General features: G+C 40.4%; 1 protein-coding gene across 1 annotated transcript in view; it reads right to left on the minus strand.

The window, feature by feature from the left end:
• MTA1 (metastasis associated 1) overlaps positions 1-18,516 on the minus strand; it is a 61,361-nt gene that overhangs the window by 20,040 nt on the left and 22,805 nt on the right. Inside the window, 6 exon segments of the mRNA XM_005426705.2 lie at positions 137-289; positions 2,165-2,254; positions 2,639-2,828; positions 4,457-4,608; positions 5,420-5,535; positions 11,808-11,909. Coding sequence (XP_005426762.1) covers positions 137-289; positions 2,165-2,254; positions 2,639-2,828; positions 4,457-4,608; positions 5,420-5,535; positions 11,808-11,909 — 803 coding nt within the window.

Consider the following 18,516-nt stretch of genomic DNA (forward strand, 5'->3'; position numbering starts at 1 on the left):
AAAAATAACCTCCCTCAAGAATAAGAAATTCAGAATTTATACAAAGGACTATGAGTTTCAATAATCTCCTTGTATACCGAAAGGACAGAAGAAAAAGCCTACAGACACAACATGAATTTTGTGGAAAAATATTTACCATCCATTCCATTGTGTTGTTCATAGCTTCTTTTTCCCAGGATAGTTGGGGACCCATTATTAATGACAGGTGTAAACTTAGCAGGAGTCAGATTGTTGAGAGAACTGGACAAGCTCTTCGCAGGATCTGGTTTTGGAGGACATGGATGAGACTCTGGTGGAAAACAGCAAAGTAGAAATTTTTTTTATTAGCAAAAATACTGGAATTATAAATCTGAAAACAACCTGCAAACTTCCCAGGTGACCAAGTACACCTCCTCTTACATACAAACTATCTCACTCAGGAGTTTTGAGATTGCTACAGGAGATTGCTACTGATATAAAGCATTTCCATATATTTAGGAATTCACCACTACTGAAGACATGAAAATCATTATCATACTATTACCCTAAAATAAGATTTGATAGCAAAAGCACTTTGTATCTATTTCTGTAACACTGTTCTCCAATAATTTGGGGAGATTTTTGGGGTGCTGGATACTACAACCCAACTTTGGCCATGCTGGTCATGCAACACACCCCTAAACTCTGGGGAAATTACAAATCTGCCAGTTTGCCAGAAAAGTTTATAAAAAATACAATTTCTCCAACAGCAAAAAAAAGTGAAGGTTCAAAGATCCACTATAAAGAACACAACATCTGAATTCAAGCTTTGGGCCAAGGCAGACCTCAAGCCCACACTCTTCAACTTTGAGTTGAGAAAAGACTTTCAGAAAGTTCCAAGAAACAGCAAATGGGAACTTGAATTGAGTCTTCCCTCACAGGCCCAACAGCAGAATAAGATATAAATTCAATCCCACTAACACCACCATAAAACCTCCTTGCCAGTCCTCCCTCCATTTCCACCACTCTTTTCTCCCAGCTCAGTAATCCAGTGGAGACCCTGACACAGGGCAAGGAAGGCTCAAAATCTGCTGCTACTTTCTGTACAATTATGAAAATAAGGATTTTATCCAACAGCATACTTCTCCCTTCATTTGCTGTCTTTTGTTGCACTGCATGTTTCCAAAGGTTTCTCAATCCATGTATCCCATTAGTACACAGCAGAAGTACAACACCCAACAGAGAGCAGTAAATATTTAATACACCCTCAGCCTTACAATATTTCATCAACAAAAACGTTCACAGAAACCTAAAATCAACTCCAATGCTGCTTATCTAAATGAAAAGGCAATCAACTTCCTTGCAAAGCTGGAAGCCTTCAAAGAGGAGACACTCTTGTTTGGCTGCCAGAACAACCTGAGGGATGTCTGCAGGGCAACAGGGAGCACTGGGGAAAAGCATTTGGCATTTGTCTGGAGTCAGCACTGCATGTTACACAGCATCACTCTGGATGCTTCCAGCAGCTCAAACTTACACCGAAGTTCTGGATGGGGCTACACAGTCCTGCCCCAAAGATCAGTTCATGAGGCAAGAGTCCTCAAGAAAATTGTAATAATAATAAAAACCCCACCAAAACCCAAGAGGAAAGTGAAAAATAGAAGTATGATCCCTCTGTCTAGATTCAGCACAGAACAGCCATCAGCTGATTCACAAGCTGTGGGACACAGTGCTGTCCTAAACCCAAGAGGCTTTTTGGAGGACCCAACTGCACAAACCACCTCCAGACAGCCCAAAACCAGAAGAACTGAATAATCAAATGTTCCCAAAACATGTTAGTGCCTCCACTAGCAGATGGTAACATGCCTCCATATACATCAGAAGCCACAGCAAACACATCCCTCCCTTCACTTGAACAAGTTTCTGATACAGCTTTATGACCCCAGAGTGGACTGCAGAGACACTGGCTCTGCCAGATAAAGTAGGAAAAGTAAAAAGGACAAGCTAACGAGATTGGTTTTAAGTAAGTTTTCTTTTGTTTGTGGAGTGGGTTTTTTTTGTGCCTTGTTTCTTGTTTGTTTGTTTTTAATCCTGAAGGAGCATCTAAATCTGGACCCAAGTGGAAAACCCAAATGGTCAGCAGAGTAGCTAGGAGGGTGTTTCCTGTGTTTGGGGGGTTTTGCACGTGATGGTTTGGTTTGTTTAATACCTAAATACCGGAGTACTGCTTCTAAAGGCTTTCGAACCACTTGCTTTAATAGCAATGGGTTTTCTGATGCCTCAGGTAAACGTGCTGTGCCTGTAAAACACAGAAAAATAATTAGAGGGTGAAGACATTTAGCTATTATAGCAAAACCAAGCGAGCAACTCCAGTGTCCTGAAAGAGCTCTGCCATTAAAAGGAATTTTACAGGTGGCAAGCAGATCCTGGCAACAGGACACAAACACAGAGAATGCTCCATGTAATAGCAAACACAAATGTTTTAAAACAAACAGCTCATGAACTTTCAAAGTTATTTTGCTCAGCCTACCATCAGTTAGAAGGCTCTATAAGTACACCTAGGTTTTGTGAAAGCACTAGCTACGTGCAAGAGAGCATCTCAGCATGCTGCAACTCAAAACTTTCCAGGACAGGAATCTCAAAGGACTCCTTAGCAAGGAGGTCCCAGCTGCAGCTCACTCACATTCTGCTTTGATTGCTGCACTGTTGATAGGCAGATAGGGGTGTCTTGCAGCGTGCCAAGGGCGCAAGATATCTCGACATAAACGTCTGGCAATTCTGGTCAGTTTTGTTGTGTGCAGATAGAAAGCTTGTCGTGTCTTCATAGCAAATTTGGGACTCCCACTGTTTCGTACTGGCACACCATGAGGACTCTGAAGGGAAAGGAAAACAAAAATGATTTCTGAAAATAGTAATTACTAGAAAGTACAGCTGTAAAGAAGAGAAACTATTATGTAAAATCACTTTCAACTACTGATTCTCAGACACAAGAACAGAAATGGTATTACAAATGAAAATATTTTTAACCCAGCTACTCCTCATTTCCCAAGTCTTATTCCTAATATCTCAAAGTATAAAATGAAGGTAAACCTTTTCACTTTGCAGGGAAGCATTTATTTCTATGCTGTCACAAGCTTTAAGGTAGGCATCCAAAGCCAGACACGAAGAAGTTACCTGGTGCTATCACATGACTTAGAGCTTATACACACAACAGAAAGACTCTCTAGTTTTGGGTGCTCAGGGTTGCTCTGGAGGTACAATGCAAACTTCTTATAACAAAGCATTTGTCAGAAGGAGGGGAAAATCAGAAAGAGCTGCGTAACAAAAATATACACCAAAAACTCATTTTCCAAAGCAAATGTACGGCATGCAGGAATGTTTCTGGCTCAAAGCTACAAGAATTTCTTTTAATTCTTACTCTTAACAAATGTACTCATAGACAGATTTCATATTCATTGCATATAATAAAGAATACTACTGGAAGACATTTATTAGCTACTGAGAACCAAAGTAATTATCTTCTTTATGAAAAGTAACTAAGTCAACCAATGAAATAATGCAAGTAGTATCTTATCTCAGACCCACCCACAGCTGGAAAACAGGAAGAAACTTCAGTTTGGGGAGAAAAGGCTTTCCCTTCTATGACTATTTACATACTTTTAATTAACAAACAAGAGGTATAAGGCAGTTATCGAAGGATGCTTCAGAAGGCAAAGAGAAGCCTGGATAGGATAAATGTTAAACAAAAGAAATGGAAAGGGAATGATAGCAAAGAATAGGAGAGAAGAAAAAAATTATCCTGAGATAAACGTTCAGTGTGTGCTATCCTTCTATCCATGTCATACAGTTACCTTCTCCAATCAGCTTAATGTCTAATGCTTCCAGATGAAATTCCTACCAAATTCAGAAAAAAATCTGAGAATTTTGGTTTTCAAATAAGAGAGAAAAAATTAAACAGCAACAGCTCATACAATGCTTACTCAAACCTATCCAAAAAAAGGAGGATTATTTAAAAAATTAGGATTAGGTAGAAAAACAAGATAAAGGATCTCTAAAAAGTCACTAGCGATTTGGGGTATATCTAATTTTGAATATTCCTTGGGAAAGTAAATAGGTTTCAGGAAATAATTAATTCTGTTGGAGAGAAAAAAAACAGGGCTGTTCCCCCTACAGCAAAAAACATGGAAACCAAATACCAGAAACACTGGCTGGCATTTCAGCTTCTGCCATCTCCACTAAGTAATTTTAAGCATTTGAAGGCTGGTTTGCTAAACAAACGATGGGTTTTTTTCCCTCAGGGCAGTACTTGGCAACAAATCACTTCTATCGAGGTTAATGCGCCAACTTCTGCTTGACACGAAATACCAAACCCAAGGACAACAACGAGGGCTGCAGGCATTCTTCTGGTGGTTAAATATTTAAGACCAGTGAGCAGGCAGTTAGGTAAGCATGACACTCAGCTTGCCAGGCAGAGGCAGCAGGCTGCCTGATGGATACCCACCAAATTATTGCGGTTTGGTCCGGGCCTCTCCCCATCTAAGCGTGTTGGCATTTTCAAGCCACCGTATTTCTTCCAGTAGGTCCAACAGGATGCACAGAGGCGACACTGCATGTTAGGGGGACCCCAAGAATACCACTGGTAAGACTGGGTGGCTAGAGATAACAAAGGTGGAAATTATATATATCCTTACACAGGATCACTTTTCAGATCTTATTCTCTTTAGAAGCAGCACAAAAGAAAACATCCCCCCACACACAGAGCAAAGTTCAAACAGACCTTCAAAACTGATGATGGCTTTCACTGTCATCACCACTGTTAAACATACTTGTGATTTCAGCAGAATTGATTACATTAATTAATCTACATTCCTTTTAAAAAGCTAACAGAAAAAAAAACAATTATTGACATGGGAAGATTTCCTGCCAATGGATGAGAAGGTTCTCTTTTTGCAAGAGAATTTCGGCAGAACATGGGAAACAGCAAAGACTGCCTTCAGGAACTTCCCATATATTAATTTTACAACTGAGAAGTGTACAGAGTCTGTGACTTGACCTCTCATACAACATCATTCCAGCATCTCTACAGGCTCCCCATAAAGGAGCACAATCATTAGAACTCGGTATAATATCAGGCAGCAGATCAAACACAGTGGTGTCACATATTTTGAAAACTACTAAAAATGATGAAAAAAATTGTCAAATTCACACATTAGTGATTTAAATATTCACTCAATAGTTACATGCAATTATGTAGAACATTTACTAACTGCCCCTTTAGTACTTCATAATTCTATTTACAAATGTAACACTAGTAGTTAAAAAACAAAACAAAACAAACACTAAACAAAACAACCTCAAAAAACCCCAAACTTTTAAATGCTGCAATATCCAGCTCTGCCCCCACCCCAGCACAAGATAGCTTTGACTTTAACATTTCCATCTCAGCTGCCATTCTGGCACTTACTGTAACAGCTCTCACAGGCCCGTCCTGCTCCCGCGTTCTGTGCCTGGACTCCAGTACCATTTACCACTCCTGGTTTGACATTATTTACATTGATCTGGTTGGGGTTTGGCTTGTTACTTAAGACACAAAGCAAAAAGAATGACAAGTGTTAATTGAAGTATGCAATTTTTTATTTGACTTTTGAAAGTATGGCCCAAAATGGTTGAAGACTCAAATTTCATTCAGCATGTGGCTTCCAGAACCAGCTGTAATTACCAGCAATCTGACTTCTATGAACACACTGTCTCTAATAATATTTTAATAATATTGATAATGAAAATAACTATAATGATAGTTGGATGCCATTTACAAGACTTCAAAACCTTTTAACAAACAATAAACCAGTCCAGGTAGACTTATATCTTATTCACTATCCCAATCATATGAATCCAGATAAAAACAGATCTCACAAGTCCTCAACATGAGAGATATTTTACTTAAATCTCCAAAAAGAAGGCTGGGGGAAGGAGCAGCAGGCAGAGAGAGGGCAGTGTCTGCTTTAGTCAGGGAAATACAACCCTAGACTGCAGTCACAGATATTTCCATGTTGTCTCACTGCAAGGGTTTGCATCATGTGGCCACAATTCCCACAAAAACACCCAACATACAACAACATCTGGGTCACCTCCGCTCATCCCTATACCCTCTTTTAAAATGATGATTCTGGAAAGGCCAAGAGCTACGAGCTAAAACAAATGCTACTGGTGGGAGCTGAGAATGGAAGGCCAACAAAACCTTGGCATGGAGAGCAGTATGGAATAGCACAATATCTCTGCAGAGGAAGAAGTGCCTGAGGGGGAAAAGAGAGGCCTTCAAAAAATCTGGCATGGGAGGGAAGGAGGAGGACAGATTATTGCTGGGACAGGACTTTTGGAGAATAGAGGAAGGTGGAAGAAGTTGTACATGAAGTTTCACACGAGGAGTTCATCAAACATGCAAGGACTCTGGAGTTCTGTTAGGGTTCACATTATAGGAGCAACAAAGAGCAGGCAGCCTTTGGAGCCAACTGCTGAACATGAGCCCCAATTGCAATGCTGGTTACATTTCTATCATGTTCCCTTACCTGAAGACTGAAGGGAGTGGGCATATTCCTTTTATTTCCAACTAACAAACCCATGATTTGGAAGGAGAAATATCTTAAAATGGCTTTCTGCAACCTCCTTTTCTTACACATCAATTGCACACTGACACAGGAGTCACAGTGATTTCAGTAACCCAGAACATTTGCTGTGTTTCACCCAGGCTAGAGCTACCAAAACAGCATTGTGGGAATAGAGCCAAATTAATTTCTTTCTAACGGAACACCAGCATCAGGTTTCATGTTCTCAGCAATGAAAAACAATGGAGTTCCAACTGACATAATTCTGAAGACAACTGGAAAGCTGATGCTGCCCTGCAAGCCAGAAAACATCCTTCTTATCTGAAAACGTCCAATCGGATCCTGATATACAGAGCTCAGTAAAGCTCCATTTACAGAGACAAAATAAGTTCTGCTGTGAATGAACTACAGGAACTACACACAGGTTGCATAAGGAGGCAAGAGTGTGTTTGTCCAGTCCAGGAAAAACTTCTGATAGTGTTCTCACTGTAAAATTCAGAGCCTTTTTGCAGCAGAGAAAGCTCAGGAGGCCAAATGGCACAGGAACACTGCAAGTAGTTTGTCCTTATAGTGCACTGAGCAGCACATACACAGCTCAAAAGCAGCAGAGGAGATTAAAAAAAAGACATTTAGATGAATTCACAACCCTGAATATTTTTTCATCTCCTTCTGCTTATTAATTTGCCCAGCTCCTCCAAAGATTAAAGTGCTTCAGGGTGCTTATCAGAAAGGCACCAAGTTCTGACCCCGCAGATGGCAGGAGATCCGACGGCAGTTTAACAAAGGGGCAGTTGAAAGAGGGAACATTCACACTCCTCTGCTCTGGGATGTCACTATAGTAACCTGCTGCAAAAGAACTTCTGCCAGTGATTCACCAGCAAACTCCATATGCAAACATTGCCCCAGTGCTGCAAAACAAACAGCCCTCCCAGACACACTGCTACAGGCAGTGTTTCTCCATAGAACAAGTCTGAAGTAAAGAAAACTAAGGCCTTATGCTTCAACATCAGGCCTGTTGCTTCCATTCTATACCTTGGAGTTATTCCCCAAAAATACAGCAAAATAGTCTGACATCCATCAGTAAAGCCCAACAAAGCAGGTCAAAAGAACTGGGACTAGAAAGGAGGATCATGGCCTGACTCCATTATCCTCTCTAAAACCATGATCAAGCTTGTATTAAAACACGAGCGGAAAGCATGCACTGGTGCAAGCTGATCACCAAACCACGCTGATCAGAAGGACTAACAGGCTGTAGTTGAGGTAAACTCCAGGACTTTGCAGCACTACAAGTAGTGAAGCTGCAGCAAGCACCAGAGAGTGTCCTGTTCCAAAGCTACGGTCAAGTGTCTGAGTGGCAATAAAATTCAGGCAGATAATGTTTTCATCATATGAGAAGCAAAAAGCTCTTAACTGTTGATGATATGTTAATTAAACTTGTTTGATATCACCAAAGCTGCCACAGCTATTAACAAGAGAATCAGATGAGTAACTGGATGAATCATTAAGCAATTAATGAAGCTGAAGCTAAAGATGCAAATAAGGTAGTGAGAATACTGATGGTATGGCAAACTGTCATTTCCAGTTCTTGCTTCAGGAATGGAAGTCTCTTAAAGGGGTTTCAGTTATGAAGGAGCAGTCAGTTATGCTGGAACAGGGACTTCATGAAGTGTAGATTTCTGGGCTGTATTCTTCAGCTCAGTCCCAAGGGAAGAGATGGAGGCAATAAAGCATATGCAGAGAGAAGCCTGTCAACAGAGACTGAGACACCTGCACAAAAAAGACCCAACCTGCAGATAACCTTGATCCCCACAGAAGACTGATATCCCTTCAGCAGATGAGTAGATAGCATTTGGCCCACAGCACAGCAATAAAATTTTTGTTGTTAGAAATAATTATAAACTTAATACCATCCTGTGAGTATTTCCTGTTATTGAAGAACCCATGTGTGCTGGATGCAACAAAACAAGTTAGAAATAAAGCCTCAGAAATAAAAACAATTTTAAATCCTTTTTAAGGCACACTTGTGCCATTCACCTCTAGGCATCTAACGGAAGTGTCTGGATCCAGGCAACAGAGGTGAGCTTTCCTCACAGCTCTCCAACCTCCTGTAAATACCCACTACTAAGAGCAGGTCTAATGACCATTAAACAATGCTTTCTGAATAGGAGCAGCTTTCTCCAACAAAATGTTGGGGATTGCCATTTGAACTAGCACAGCTACAGAGGAAAGAGCAGCATTACACCTTTTAAGTTTTCCATGTTGCCATGGACCTCTGCACAATGAAACAGGGAAGAAAAACGATCTTGCTCCTCAAGCAGAGGACAAGCAAGAAACAGACAAAGGAATTATCTTCAGCTTGTTAAGCAGTTGCCCTTTGTAGTGAACCAAAGCTTTGACCTATTCCTCCAGTTTCCCTATTGGATTCACAAAAGGGGCACAGTAGGGAGAACAGTATTTCCCTGCTTCACAGCCTTTGAGAGGCTGCATTTGCAGCTTGTCAATGTGCTTTGAGATTCTCAGATAAAATACTGTAAATAGAAAGTATTCATTAACACATACAGATGTAGAGTTAAAAGTTACATTTTGGAGACTGGAAATCGTGTGGAGCAGTTCACTCTTCCCTTTCTGTTCTTACCCCTTCTGATATCACTTAGATCAAAGCAAATGAGGGAAAAGCAACACAAAACTGGATGTCTCAGCCTTCACAACTGCAGATGTCCTAATCCCAAAAAGCACAAGCTACACAACCAGATCTTCATCAAAAAGAAGATGGTACCTATGATGCCTGTAAGATTAGTAAAACCAGAGTACAGCTTCCACAACAACGTGAAAAGTATGTTTGGGTATACACTAGAAGGAGAAAGAGTCTGAGACTACACCTGTATGAAGGTTTTCAAGCACTGCACTCACTTTGGAAGATGGCAGGACGAGGATGTGAGAATGTGGAATCTTTGTGTGTTCAGACTTCTGTTGCTGCTTCAACACCACTCACACTGACACAGACAGTGCTACAGAAAACAACTGAAACATTTGTTTTCCAGTATTTTCTGAGTTCAACTGATTTTACACTTTTTCCTTTCACCAGGAAAGCACATCAGTGTTTTTCAGCCAAAGAGTTTCATTGCAAAGCAGTATTTATAGACATCAGGTTCTGTCGAGTCAACTACAAATGTCTGCCCCAAAACCAGGGTTATTCTTGGAAGAGGTACAGAAATGCTTATTCATTCTGAGTCAGAAGTGTTTTTCTAAGACTTTGGTGTAGGCTTGATAACCTCACATCAATTACCTGTATGACCCTCCATGCTTCAGTAACCTGCACCAAAAAATTTGGGGTACAGTTTCAAGTTAAAAAATATCAACTCTAAAGCTTTACACAGAGCTGCTATTTGTCACTGTGTAACATGTATGTGACCTTTGAAGACAGCTTCTATTCTTTTTCTTATTATCTTCCTCCTCTCTGCTAGATTTTCCTATTTACCATCAGAGAAACAAACAAGAGCCCTATCAATGGAGGACAGCCGGAGAAAAAAAAAAGGTAAAATTGTTTGAGCCCGATATCCTCCAGGGTCTCTCACTGCCAACAATTTCACACCAGTTACTGTTAAAACGGGTTTCAGTCAATCAGGTGATACACTTCTGCATAGGTCTTGTGACAGCTTACATCAAGTAATTTATTTTGAGGTGACAAGTGGATCATTATGGCTCAAGCCTAGAAACAGGAATGGGCTCAGTAACATGATAAGGACAAATCAATAACATTGATATTTAGATCCCTACACCGTGCATTGCTATTACAAGCCAAGAATATAATCTCCTTCTAGGTCACAAGATAATGTAGATGTCATACAGCCTCTATATGCCAGCCCTTGTACTCAAGCCTGTGTAGAAGTAATCCAAAAAGCTTAGAAATATTTAATTGTTGCCACCTTTAGAGGTATTAATAGCAAGAAAACAGAAGAAGCATTCATGTGGGATTAAGTAAGCCATGTAATTGCTACTTTCCCCGATACACATGAAAGGATATTGAAGGAGGAGGAAAATGTATCCCCATTTTATCAATTAAATAATATGTAAGTTAAGGTACAACACTCATAAAATGACCCGTGACTGGAAATCAAAGCCAGAGACAGAAGAGCAGCCACATGGGCAGGGCCAGGTCCCTTCCTGGAGCAGGGAGCTAAGTTGCTGATTTGATTATGTGTTCTCTAGGTAGGAAAAAGAATTACCTTGCTGAGGGATAAGATGCCACTCCAGGCAGCCATTATCAAATGAGCACCACAACCTTCCAAACACAAAGCCCACCCTCCACACATTCTAATCCAAGAGAACAGCAGGACTGCCAGGCTTTCTCGTCTGCAATATCCTTTTGCATCTGCAGTCTAAATTATACTGCCTTTTGCTTTACGAGCTTATCGCATTGTGAATTCATGTTTAATTTGATGTCCAGCGTCCCCCTGCAGAGTAACACCGTCCACAAAAAGCAATACTGTTGAAAAATTGTGTGACAAGAAATCTATTTGGCCTCACTCTGGATATTACACCTCATTTTTAGTAAATTCACCTGAGAGGTATTGACATATAATCATGGATCCTCTATTTTCAGAAGAAATAAGGGGCTGTCTTGCAAGCTAAATATATAAAAATTAGTTTTATCTAAAGTAACAGAACAGATGGTAGAAGTTCATAAATATTTAAAAGGAGACAGCATAAAAGAGCAAAGAAGTTATTGGGGATAATACACAGGGGAGCATATCTGGGAGTGAAAGTTGAAAAGCGAAAGGAAAGGGTGGACTTGAAGTTCTGCATTATAACTACTCTACTGACTAGGCTACGCAGATGAAACGCAAGAGAAGACACATTTTACTAAAAATTTTGTTTTAAAATATAAGTACACCTATAAATAATTATACATTATTTTTAATATATGATGATATATAGCAAACATGCATTGGTGATCCACTGCTGAGAAAAATTAAGAAAACCAGATAGATTATTAAGCAGTTAATTAGCTACCCTTTTGTTCACAACCATGCTGACCTGCCAGCAAGTCCCCAGCTCCCAGTCCATACAAAAATAAAAATTAGAAGATAAGTAATAGTCACTTCAGGATGGGAACATTACAGAGAATGCAGGAAATGAGCAACACTTAGCACAACATCCTAACCAGGAAATAATAATATTGGTAGGACGTGGAAAATGCTACACCAATCCCTCTACAATGAGATAACAAACAAAACAAGGGATACTTACTAGTTGGGTATATACACTTGCTTTAGCTTGCTTTCTGCTTCTGCTGCTTTCAATCGTTTCTTTGAATAGAAAAAAGAAAATGGTTAAAATAAAAAGAAAATAAGAGCCATCTTACCTGAGTCAAGTAGTAAACCTATAAAGACTTCAGCGGTTATTTACTGAACAGCTACTACTAAATCTCTTTCCAACAAAAAAATATTCACTGAAGACAACTGTGGGCATCACATAACTATGTAGCTTCTCAAAAAATTCAAAGAGATGTCAAGCTAATATAAATGAGGACAAACTTTTCATTCCCATTCACTTCAAATCAAATTCCTCTTTTAAAAAGTTTTCATTTCCCCTGCAGAAGAAAACCTGACACGTCACTGTCAATTCTCCATGATAACATTCACCAGTTGGACAATAAGAGATACAGCAACACAACCTCTCCATCACAGTTCCTCAACAGCTGCACCAATTCAAAGTTTCAAGTAAGACTTTTATGTTAATACCCCTAAATTTCTGAAGGCTCAGTGACACAGGATATTTTTCTTTCAACATTAGGAAGATCAATAACTTCTTTTATAACTCATACCTTCACAATTTAAGCAATAAGAGAGACATTCTGAGATTCGAGTTTTCTCTTTATTACATTTGCTAAATAAATTTAGGGTGAACCTCTGGAGGTGTCTAGTTCAAGCTCTGCTCAAAGCTGATGCCAGCTGTCTGCATAAAGCTGTGACACTGCTCTCCAGACAAACCAGCAGCATGGGGATGTTCCAGACAAACAGGCTAGCTTAACATTTGCTATGCAGCAGCCTCAAGGCACAGCCTAGGAAAATAATTGTAAAGCTCAAGTCAGTATCTCTATAGAAGCAGGAAGCATCAGAAAACATAATAAAATTGAAGAGTGTGTCACTGAGGAGCTGGACAAACATAAAAATTGTTTTTACAGAGACACCACAGACACACGCGGAAACACCAAAGTAAACGTTTCCTGTAAGCATAGAGCTTTTATCAGGACAGTTTTAAACAACCATTTTCCATAGGACACACTGACAGTTCCTCACCAAAGCCCTCTGGACTACTGAAGAATTCCCCTCTTCCCTTTTCCTGCAAATAACAGTCACCCTATCTTAGAAACCAAAGTGAAGTTGTCAGATAAGAGAGCAAGGAATGAGAAAGCAGAACCACTGAAAGTTATCCTAATGTCTACACCTACAGAGAGCTGCACTCCTGGCTGACTCCTTTCTGCTGGCATGGGCCAGTTTCCCAGATTGCCTCTGTTAAACTTCACCTAGGACAAGAACTGCTGCCTGAAAACTGGCCTCCAGAGAATCCAAACAAAGACTTGCTGGAGACAATCCTTATCAATCCCACAGATGTGCAGGAATCAATAACACACACCTCACTGCCAATCAGTGATGGAACTGAAGAGGTTCTCCTGAAAATGCACTGCAGGTTCAAACTGAATGTTTTCAAGACACCATAACTGAGCATCTTGATGTAAGAAACAAAAGCACTCAAAGAGGAGCCCCAAGAAGTGCTGTCACCATGGTTCTCCAAACAGCACCAGAAATCCTCCTCTACCTTCCAGAGACACTACAGAAAAAATCATCCTTTTAACAAAATGCATGCTCAGATGTCCTTCAGCCCAGGAACTGAAGCCTGTTCCACACACAGCCTCAGCTGAAAAAGAGGACTTCATGCTCCAGGCACAGACTGCCACAGGCACTCACATTAGCAGATGAACAGCTCCAGAGCTCATAGTCCCCCCAGGAAATACATGGAAATCCAACACCAGGCACTGCCAAACAGCTTCAAATACTGCTTGATGACCAGTACCAGAATCCAATTTCCTTGAGACTGGAAATTCAGGAAACTTACACTGCTAGAGGACTGTAGTGCTTTTTAAGTTTCTAGATTGTGAGAGGAAAAAGCAGCAGTTTTCTTGACAACATCTCCCAAGGGGACTGTCTGGCATCATTATGTTATGACAGGTTTGGAAATGTATGAATGCAAGAGCTTCATCCAAGCACAAAACATTACCAGTAACTACAATACTCTCCTGTGCACAACATAAAGCCACTTGCCTTGGGGAAGTGGCTAATTTAGGGTATTAAGCAGTATTTTGGTAAATGGGTGATGAATGTTAACCTCACCCCACAGGTTTCCTTTGTGACTGATGACCATGGAGCAAGCCCTGAGCTAAGAAGTGCCCTAAGTCACCTGGACCTCACATCACCCTCCCCTCTCCTCCTGCTGCCTGGGGAGCAGCACAGCACACAACAAAGGGCACACACCCCTATGATAAACAGCACACCAGGAAAACTGAGGGTTTCCAGAAGGCACCACAATGTCCTGGGTAAGAAGAGGCTCTGCACTAAGTACCTGTGGCTGTGGGCAATCAATAGAGATATGATGGGTTTCCTATTTCCTGGCAGTGACTGATCCCAGAAGGTACAAAAGAAAGGTGCCTGAAATGTAACTGTGCACAATTTCAGAATAATCCCTTCCCTGAGAGAGTGCTTTGCTAGGTCCTTTGCCAGTTATTAATTGATCTGTGCCTGAAGCATATTTATGCTATAAATTCTTAATGCTGTCTGATGTAGTTATGAATGTCCTCACTCCCAAGAAAAACCCACAACATCTGTAACTTCTTCTAGTAGTTTAGCCTAAAAAAAAATCTTTTTGAGTTATTTATATACATAGATCTTAAGTATATCCTCTTATTTACCTCATCATATTTTCCCCATCTATAAAAGGAAGATACTACCAACATATCTATCCCACAGGGACCAAGGGATTAAAATACTAAGCACTGTATATTCAAGTTGGTGCAAACATCTGTCTTTTATATATCCTCTCCCAGATTTGCCATCCTGCCCACTTGAAAGAGTTTTATAATAGGTGACATATCAGAGCAAATGTTTGTGGTCATTTTCTAAAGAGTGAACACTTACAAAGAGGAAATAACAGAAGTAATCCAGGAACATTGTGGATATTTCAATAGCCACAGCACAAGAGCTGGGTTGGTGGATAGCGTGGGGATGCCTAAGATATACTCAAATATTAAGCCTTTACTAGTTTATGATAGGAAAGACAAATTACACCTTCTGGGTTCAGAGGAGAACTTCCACACTGTTTATTCTTTTTTCAAACCTCTGAGCATACAAGTGTTGAACACACAATGGAGGTCAGGGAGGTGGGACAGAAGAGGGAACTAGTCTGTGATGTATTTGGGAGAAATGCTCCCAGCTGCTTGTGCTCCAGCAACACATCTCAGAATGGATGGGTTGTACCTATGGTGTCTGGCAGTTTTGGCAAGGAAGTGACTGAGTTCCATACTACCACAGGTTTAACACGAGGTGTTTGGGGATAAAACATCCCACAAACGTGGAAAAACCTTTCATTTATGTTATTTCTACACTTCAGCACACAGAACTTTATGAAGGCTGGTACATTAAGACATCACTCACAGCTCTGGGCTAGGTACAAAGCAGGCTTACATCCCTTCAGAAAGATGTTTTCTATCTGCATCAAGACTGCCCCAGAGATCTCAACTTTGTGGAGTCAAATGTAAGGGCATTTCCACTTTCCCCAGTGTGTTCTCACCATGCAGAACTTAAAACCAACTTTCACTGTCTATTCCTCCTATACTTCTCTAATGCCACTTCCACATAAAAAATATATATAACAGTAGAAATTGATAGTATTTGATCTTCCCCTTGAAGTTACCTGCTCCTCAGAAACAAATAAAAATGGAAAAAGAAAATTAAAGCTTTAACTCTCAGAAAGAATGTGATCAATTCAAACAGTTATTTGCCACTGCCATGTCCCAAGCTTGTCTCAACCTATGGAAAATTTAACGTTTTAAAGTTTTCAGGACTCCCCCTAATGATAAGCACAACAGTAGAAGCATTTAGTCTTTAAAAAAAAAATCACCCTGGAATTCACAACTATGCAAGAACTCAACCTCTAACTGAATGAAAATGTAGGCACAGCCAAACACCACATCAACCCTCAGAGCTCTCAAATCACTGGGAGAAGTCAACAAACAGCTGTCAACCAGTCAAAGCCATTTCAAACCTTCCTTAATCAGAAATAGACACTCTTGTGTACTGACACAGAAAGTCTGTCCCAGGAAAAGAACACGTTCAAAGGAGACTTGGGATAGCGAATTTGGAATGCACCACCCTTGTTTTGTTCATGACAGCTCTGAAAGGCTGTTATTGACAGGACAGCTCTTGGGATCACTGTGGACAGGCATTCAGGAGCCTGCACTGAAACACCAATCCTGTGTTGACATCGTAGTAGAATCAGTCCTAGCAGCTCTGTTCTTGGGGTCAGTCCTTCTCGAGATGACTGAGCTCCTACTTATGCTGGTAATCTTCAAAAGCATGGTTTAGCTAAAGCCAAATAAAAACTACTGGGTAAGAGATCCAAGTGCACGCTCCAAAAGAAGCCAATTTGCACACATCATCTCAGTGTCCTGCTCACAAAACAAGGCAGTGCTGCACTGAGCCTGCTGATCTCAGGTACACCAAGCAGGAGTACAAGTTACTGCTCAGTTCTCAGAATGGGCCTTCTGTCAAAGGCAACTCAAAATGTCCCTTCCTCAATGGCAAGAAACAGAGAGATTGTGATTCAGTACTATGGCAGTGCTCCCCCATGCCAAGAAAACATCAAGGGAAACACAGAAATCCAGAAGGATGCAAACAGCTCCCAACTAAATCTTGCTTCTTCATCCGAGCAGGCAATTGGTTGGTGACATAAATCTTCATTGCTATGTTTTCTAACTCACAGAAATAGACAATTTAAATGCACTTTTAATGTTCATTCAACCAAAGATTTTACAAGAATAAGCAAGTGATTAATACTTTTATTAAACCCTGTAACATACAGATTTGCAATATAATTCAATCATGCTCTTGGAAAGAGGGGATGTGGAAGTGCAAAAACTCGAGGTACACACTTTGCATATCCTTACTTTGGATACTTTCTATATCTTATATACAAAAATGCTCTCAGCCCTCAGAAACATTTTGTGGTATTAGACCAAGGGAAGAGTCTGCATAGAACAAACACTATGAAGAAACAGATGGAAAAAATGGCAACAGATGTACTTTGTCAAAGACACTGCACTCATCAAGTAAAATACAAATGTAATACACCATTATTTGAACTACAACTTCCTATGCTTTCTCTTTGTGGTTACATATAGATAGCTCTCTCAAGCTTTTTATAAATGTTTCATGGTATTATTTGCTTGTACAAGCTGGGAATTTGAGATGAGGTCTTCAGCTCAATTCAGACCTAACTGATGTGGTGTCTCTGCACTGCAGCTTCTACCTGTTCAGCTTATACTGTCCCCTAAGAGCAGAGTCTCTAACTGGAAGTTCTCCCCAAATCCTACACCCTGGTAAACTCCTGGGCAGCACATGTAAGGTGCAGCATAACCATGAGAGAAAACCCAGTGCCAAGGAACAGAACAAACCAGTATAAGAAACTTTAGGCTTAGTGAGTTTAACTGCTGCAAAAGCAAATAATTAAAGTCTTCACATAATTATCTCCTCTGCAATTTTGCCTATGCAAAAACAAACTTTAAGAAAATTGAGAAAACAATGGGGAAGAAAAAAACCCATGAGCATTATTCTTCCCAACCATGCCAGCTTCCATCACCATCTCATGTTCCTACCACCCACTTCCTAACTAGAATGAAAAATTTCAGTCAAAGAATGAACTTGGGGAAATAGTGAAAAGAGGATGCCACTAATACTTTTATTAAAAGTGAAATATAATTGATGCCAAAAAGAGTTCTGATTTGTCACGAAGGAACCTCTAGCTCCAACAGTGCCCCAGCCAGAAAGAAAATGGTAAAAATCACATTACAGCACATGACAAACATTGGGCAATGCCTCAAGCACCTAGTCTTTACCCCAGGTTGAATTTCCAAGGAAACAAGTTAAGGCAGGACATTGTCACAATTCCACTTTTTGTAATACTTCAACTAGATGCCTCATCTTAGGACTGATAATTATAATGAAAAACACATTCTAAATTTCTCCCTTCTTTTACTCAGTTTTCCTGTCAAATACTGTGAGTAGTTTTCAGCAACTGATACTCTGCAAGAATTTGCATGCTACTTTCATTGTGCTTGCTTTACTGCAGGGACCAGCCAGCCTTTGTATTTAAACAAGCAGAGATAAAAATGATTGTAAACACTACTCAAAAGTTGATTCTCAAGTATAACGAGCCTGGGAATTTGAGCCAGTGACACTTCCCAGGTAAACACTTGACTCACAGAGCTTACATGGGGCAGCCTTGTGCATCTGCCACCCAAGTCATGAGCAGCAGTGCTGGGGAACCAGGGTGGGGCCTCCTGCACAGCAACTGCCCCTCCAAGAAGTCACTGAAGGGAACCTTGAACTCCACAGTCAAAAAGCAACTGCCCTGCCTTCCCTCCTCTGCTGAATTCCAAACCAGACATTAGAAAGCTCTGAGCAAACAGAGCAGCAGCAAACATGAAAAGAATGCACTCTTGTCAATGCTGTTTGTATCCACAGAAGGGCTGATGAGTTTAGGGACAAGAGACTGTTCTGATCATAACAAAACTCACCTGTTAGAAAGGCTGAACTCTGAGAGGGAGAATAGAGAAACAAGGCTTGGTTTCACAGGCAAGAAAAACAATTTCTGTTAGAATGAAGGAGGTGATTCTGTCTCTCTT

The sequence above is a fragment of the Geospiza fortis genome, unplaced genomic scaffold (assembly GCF_000277835.1).
Source record: "Geospiza fortis unplaced genomic scaffold, GeoFor_1.0 scaffold5, whole genome shotgun sequence".
NCBI lineage: Eukaryota > Metazoa > Chordata > Aves > Passeriformes > Thraupidae > Geospiza > Geospiza fortis.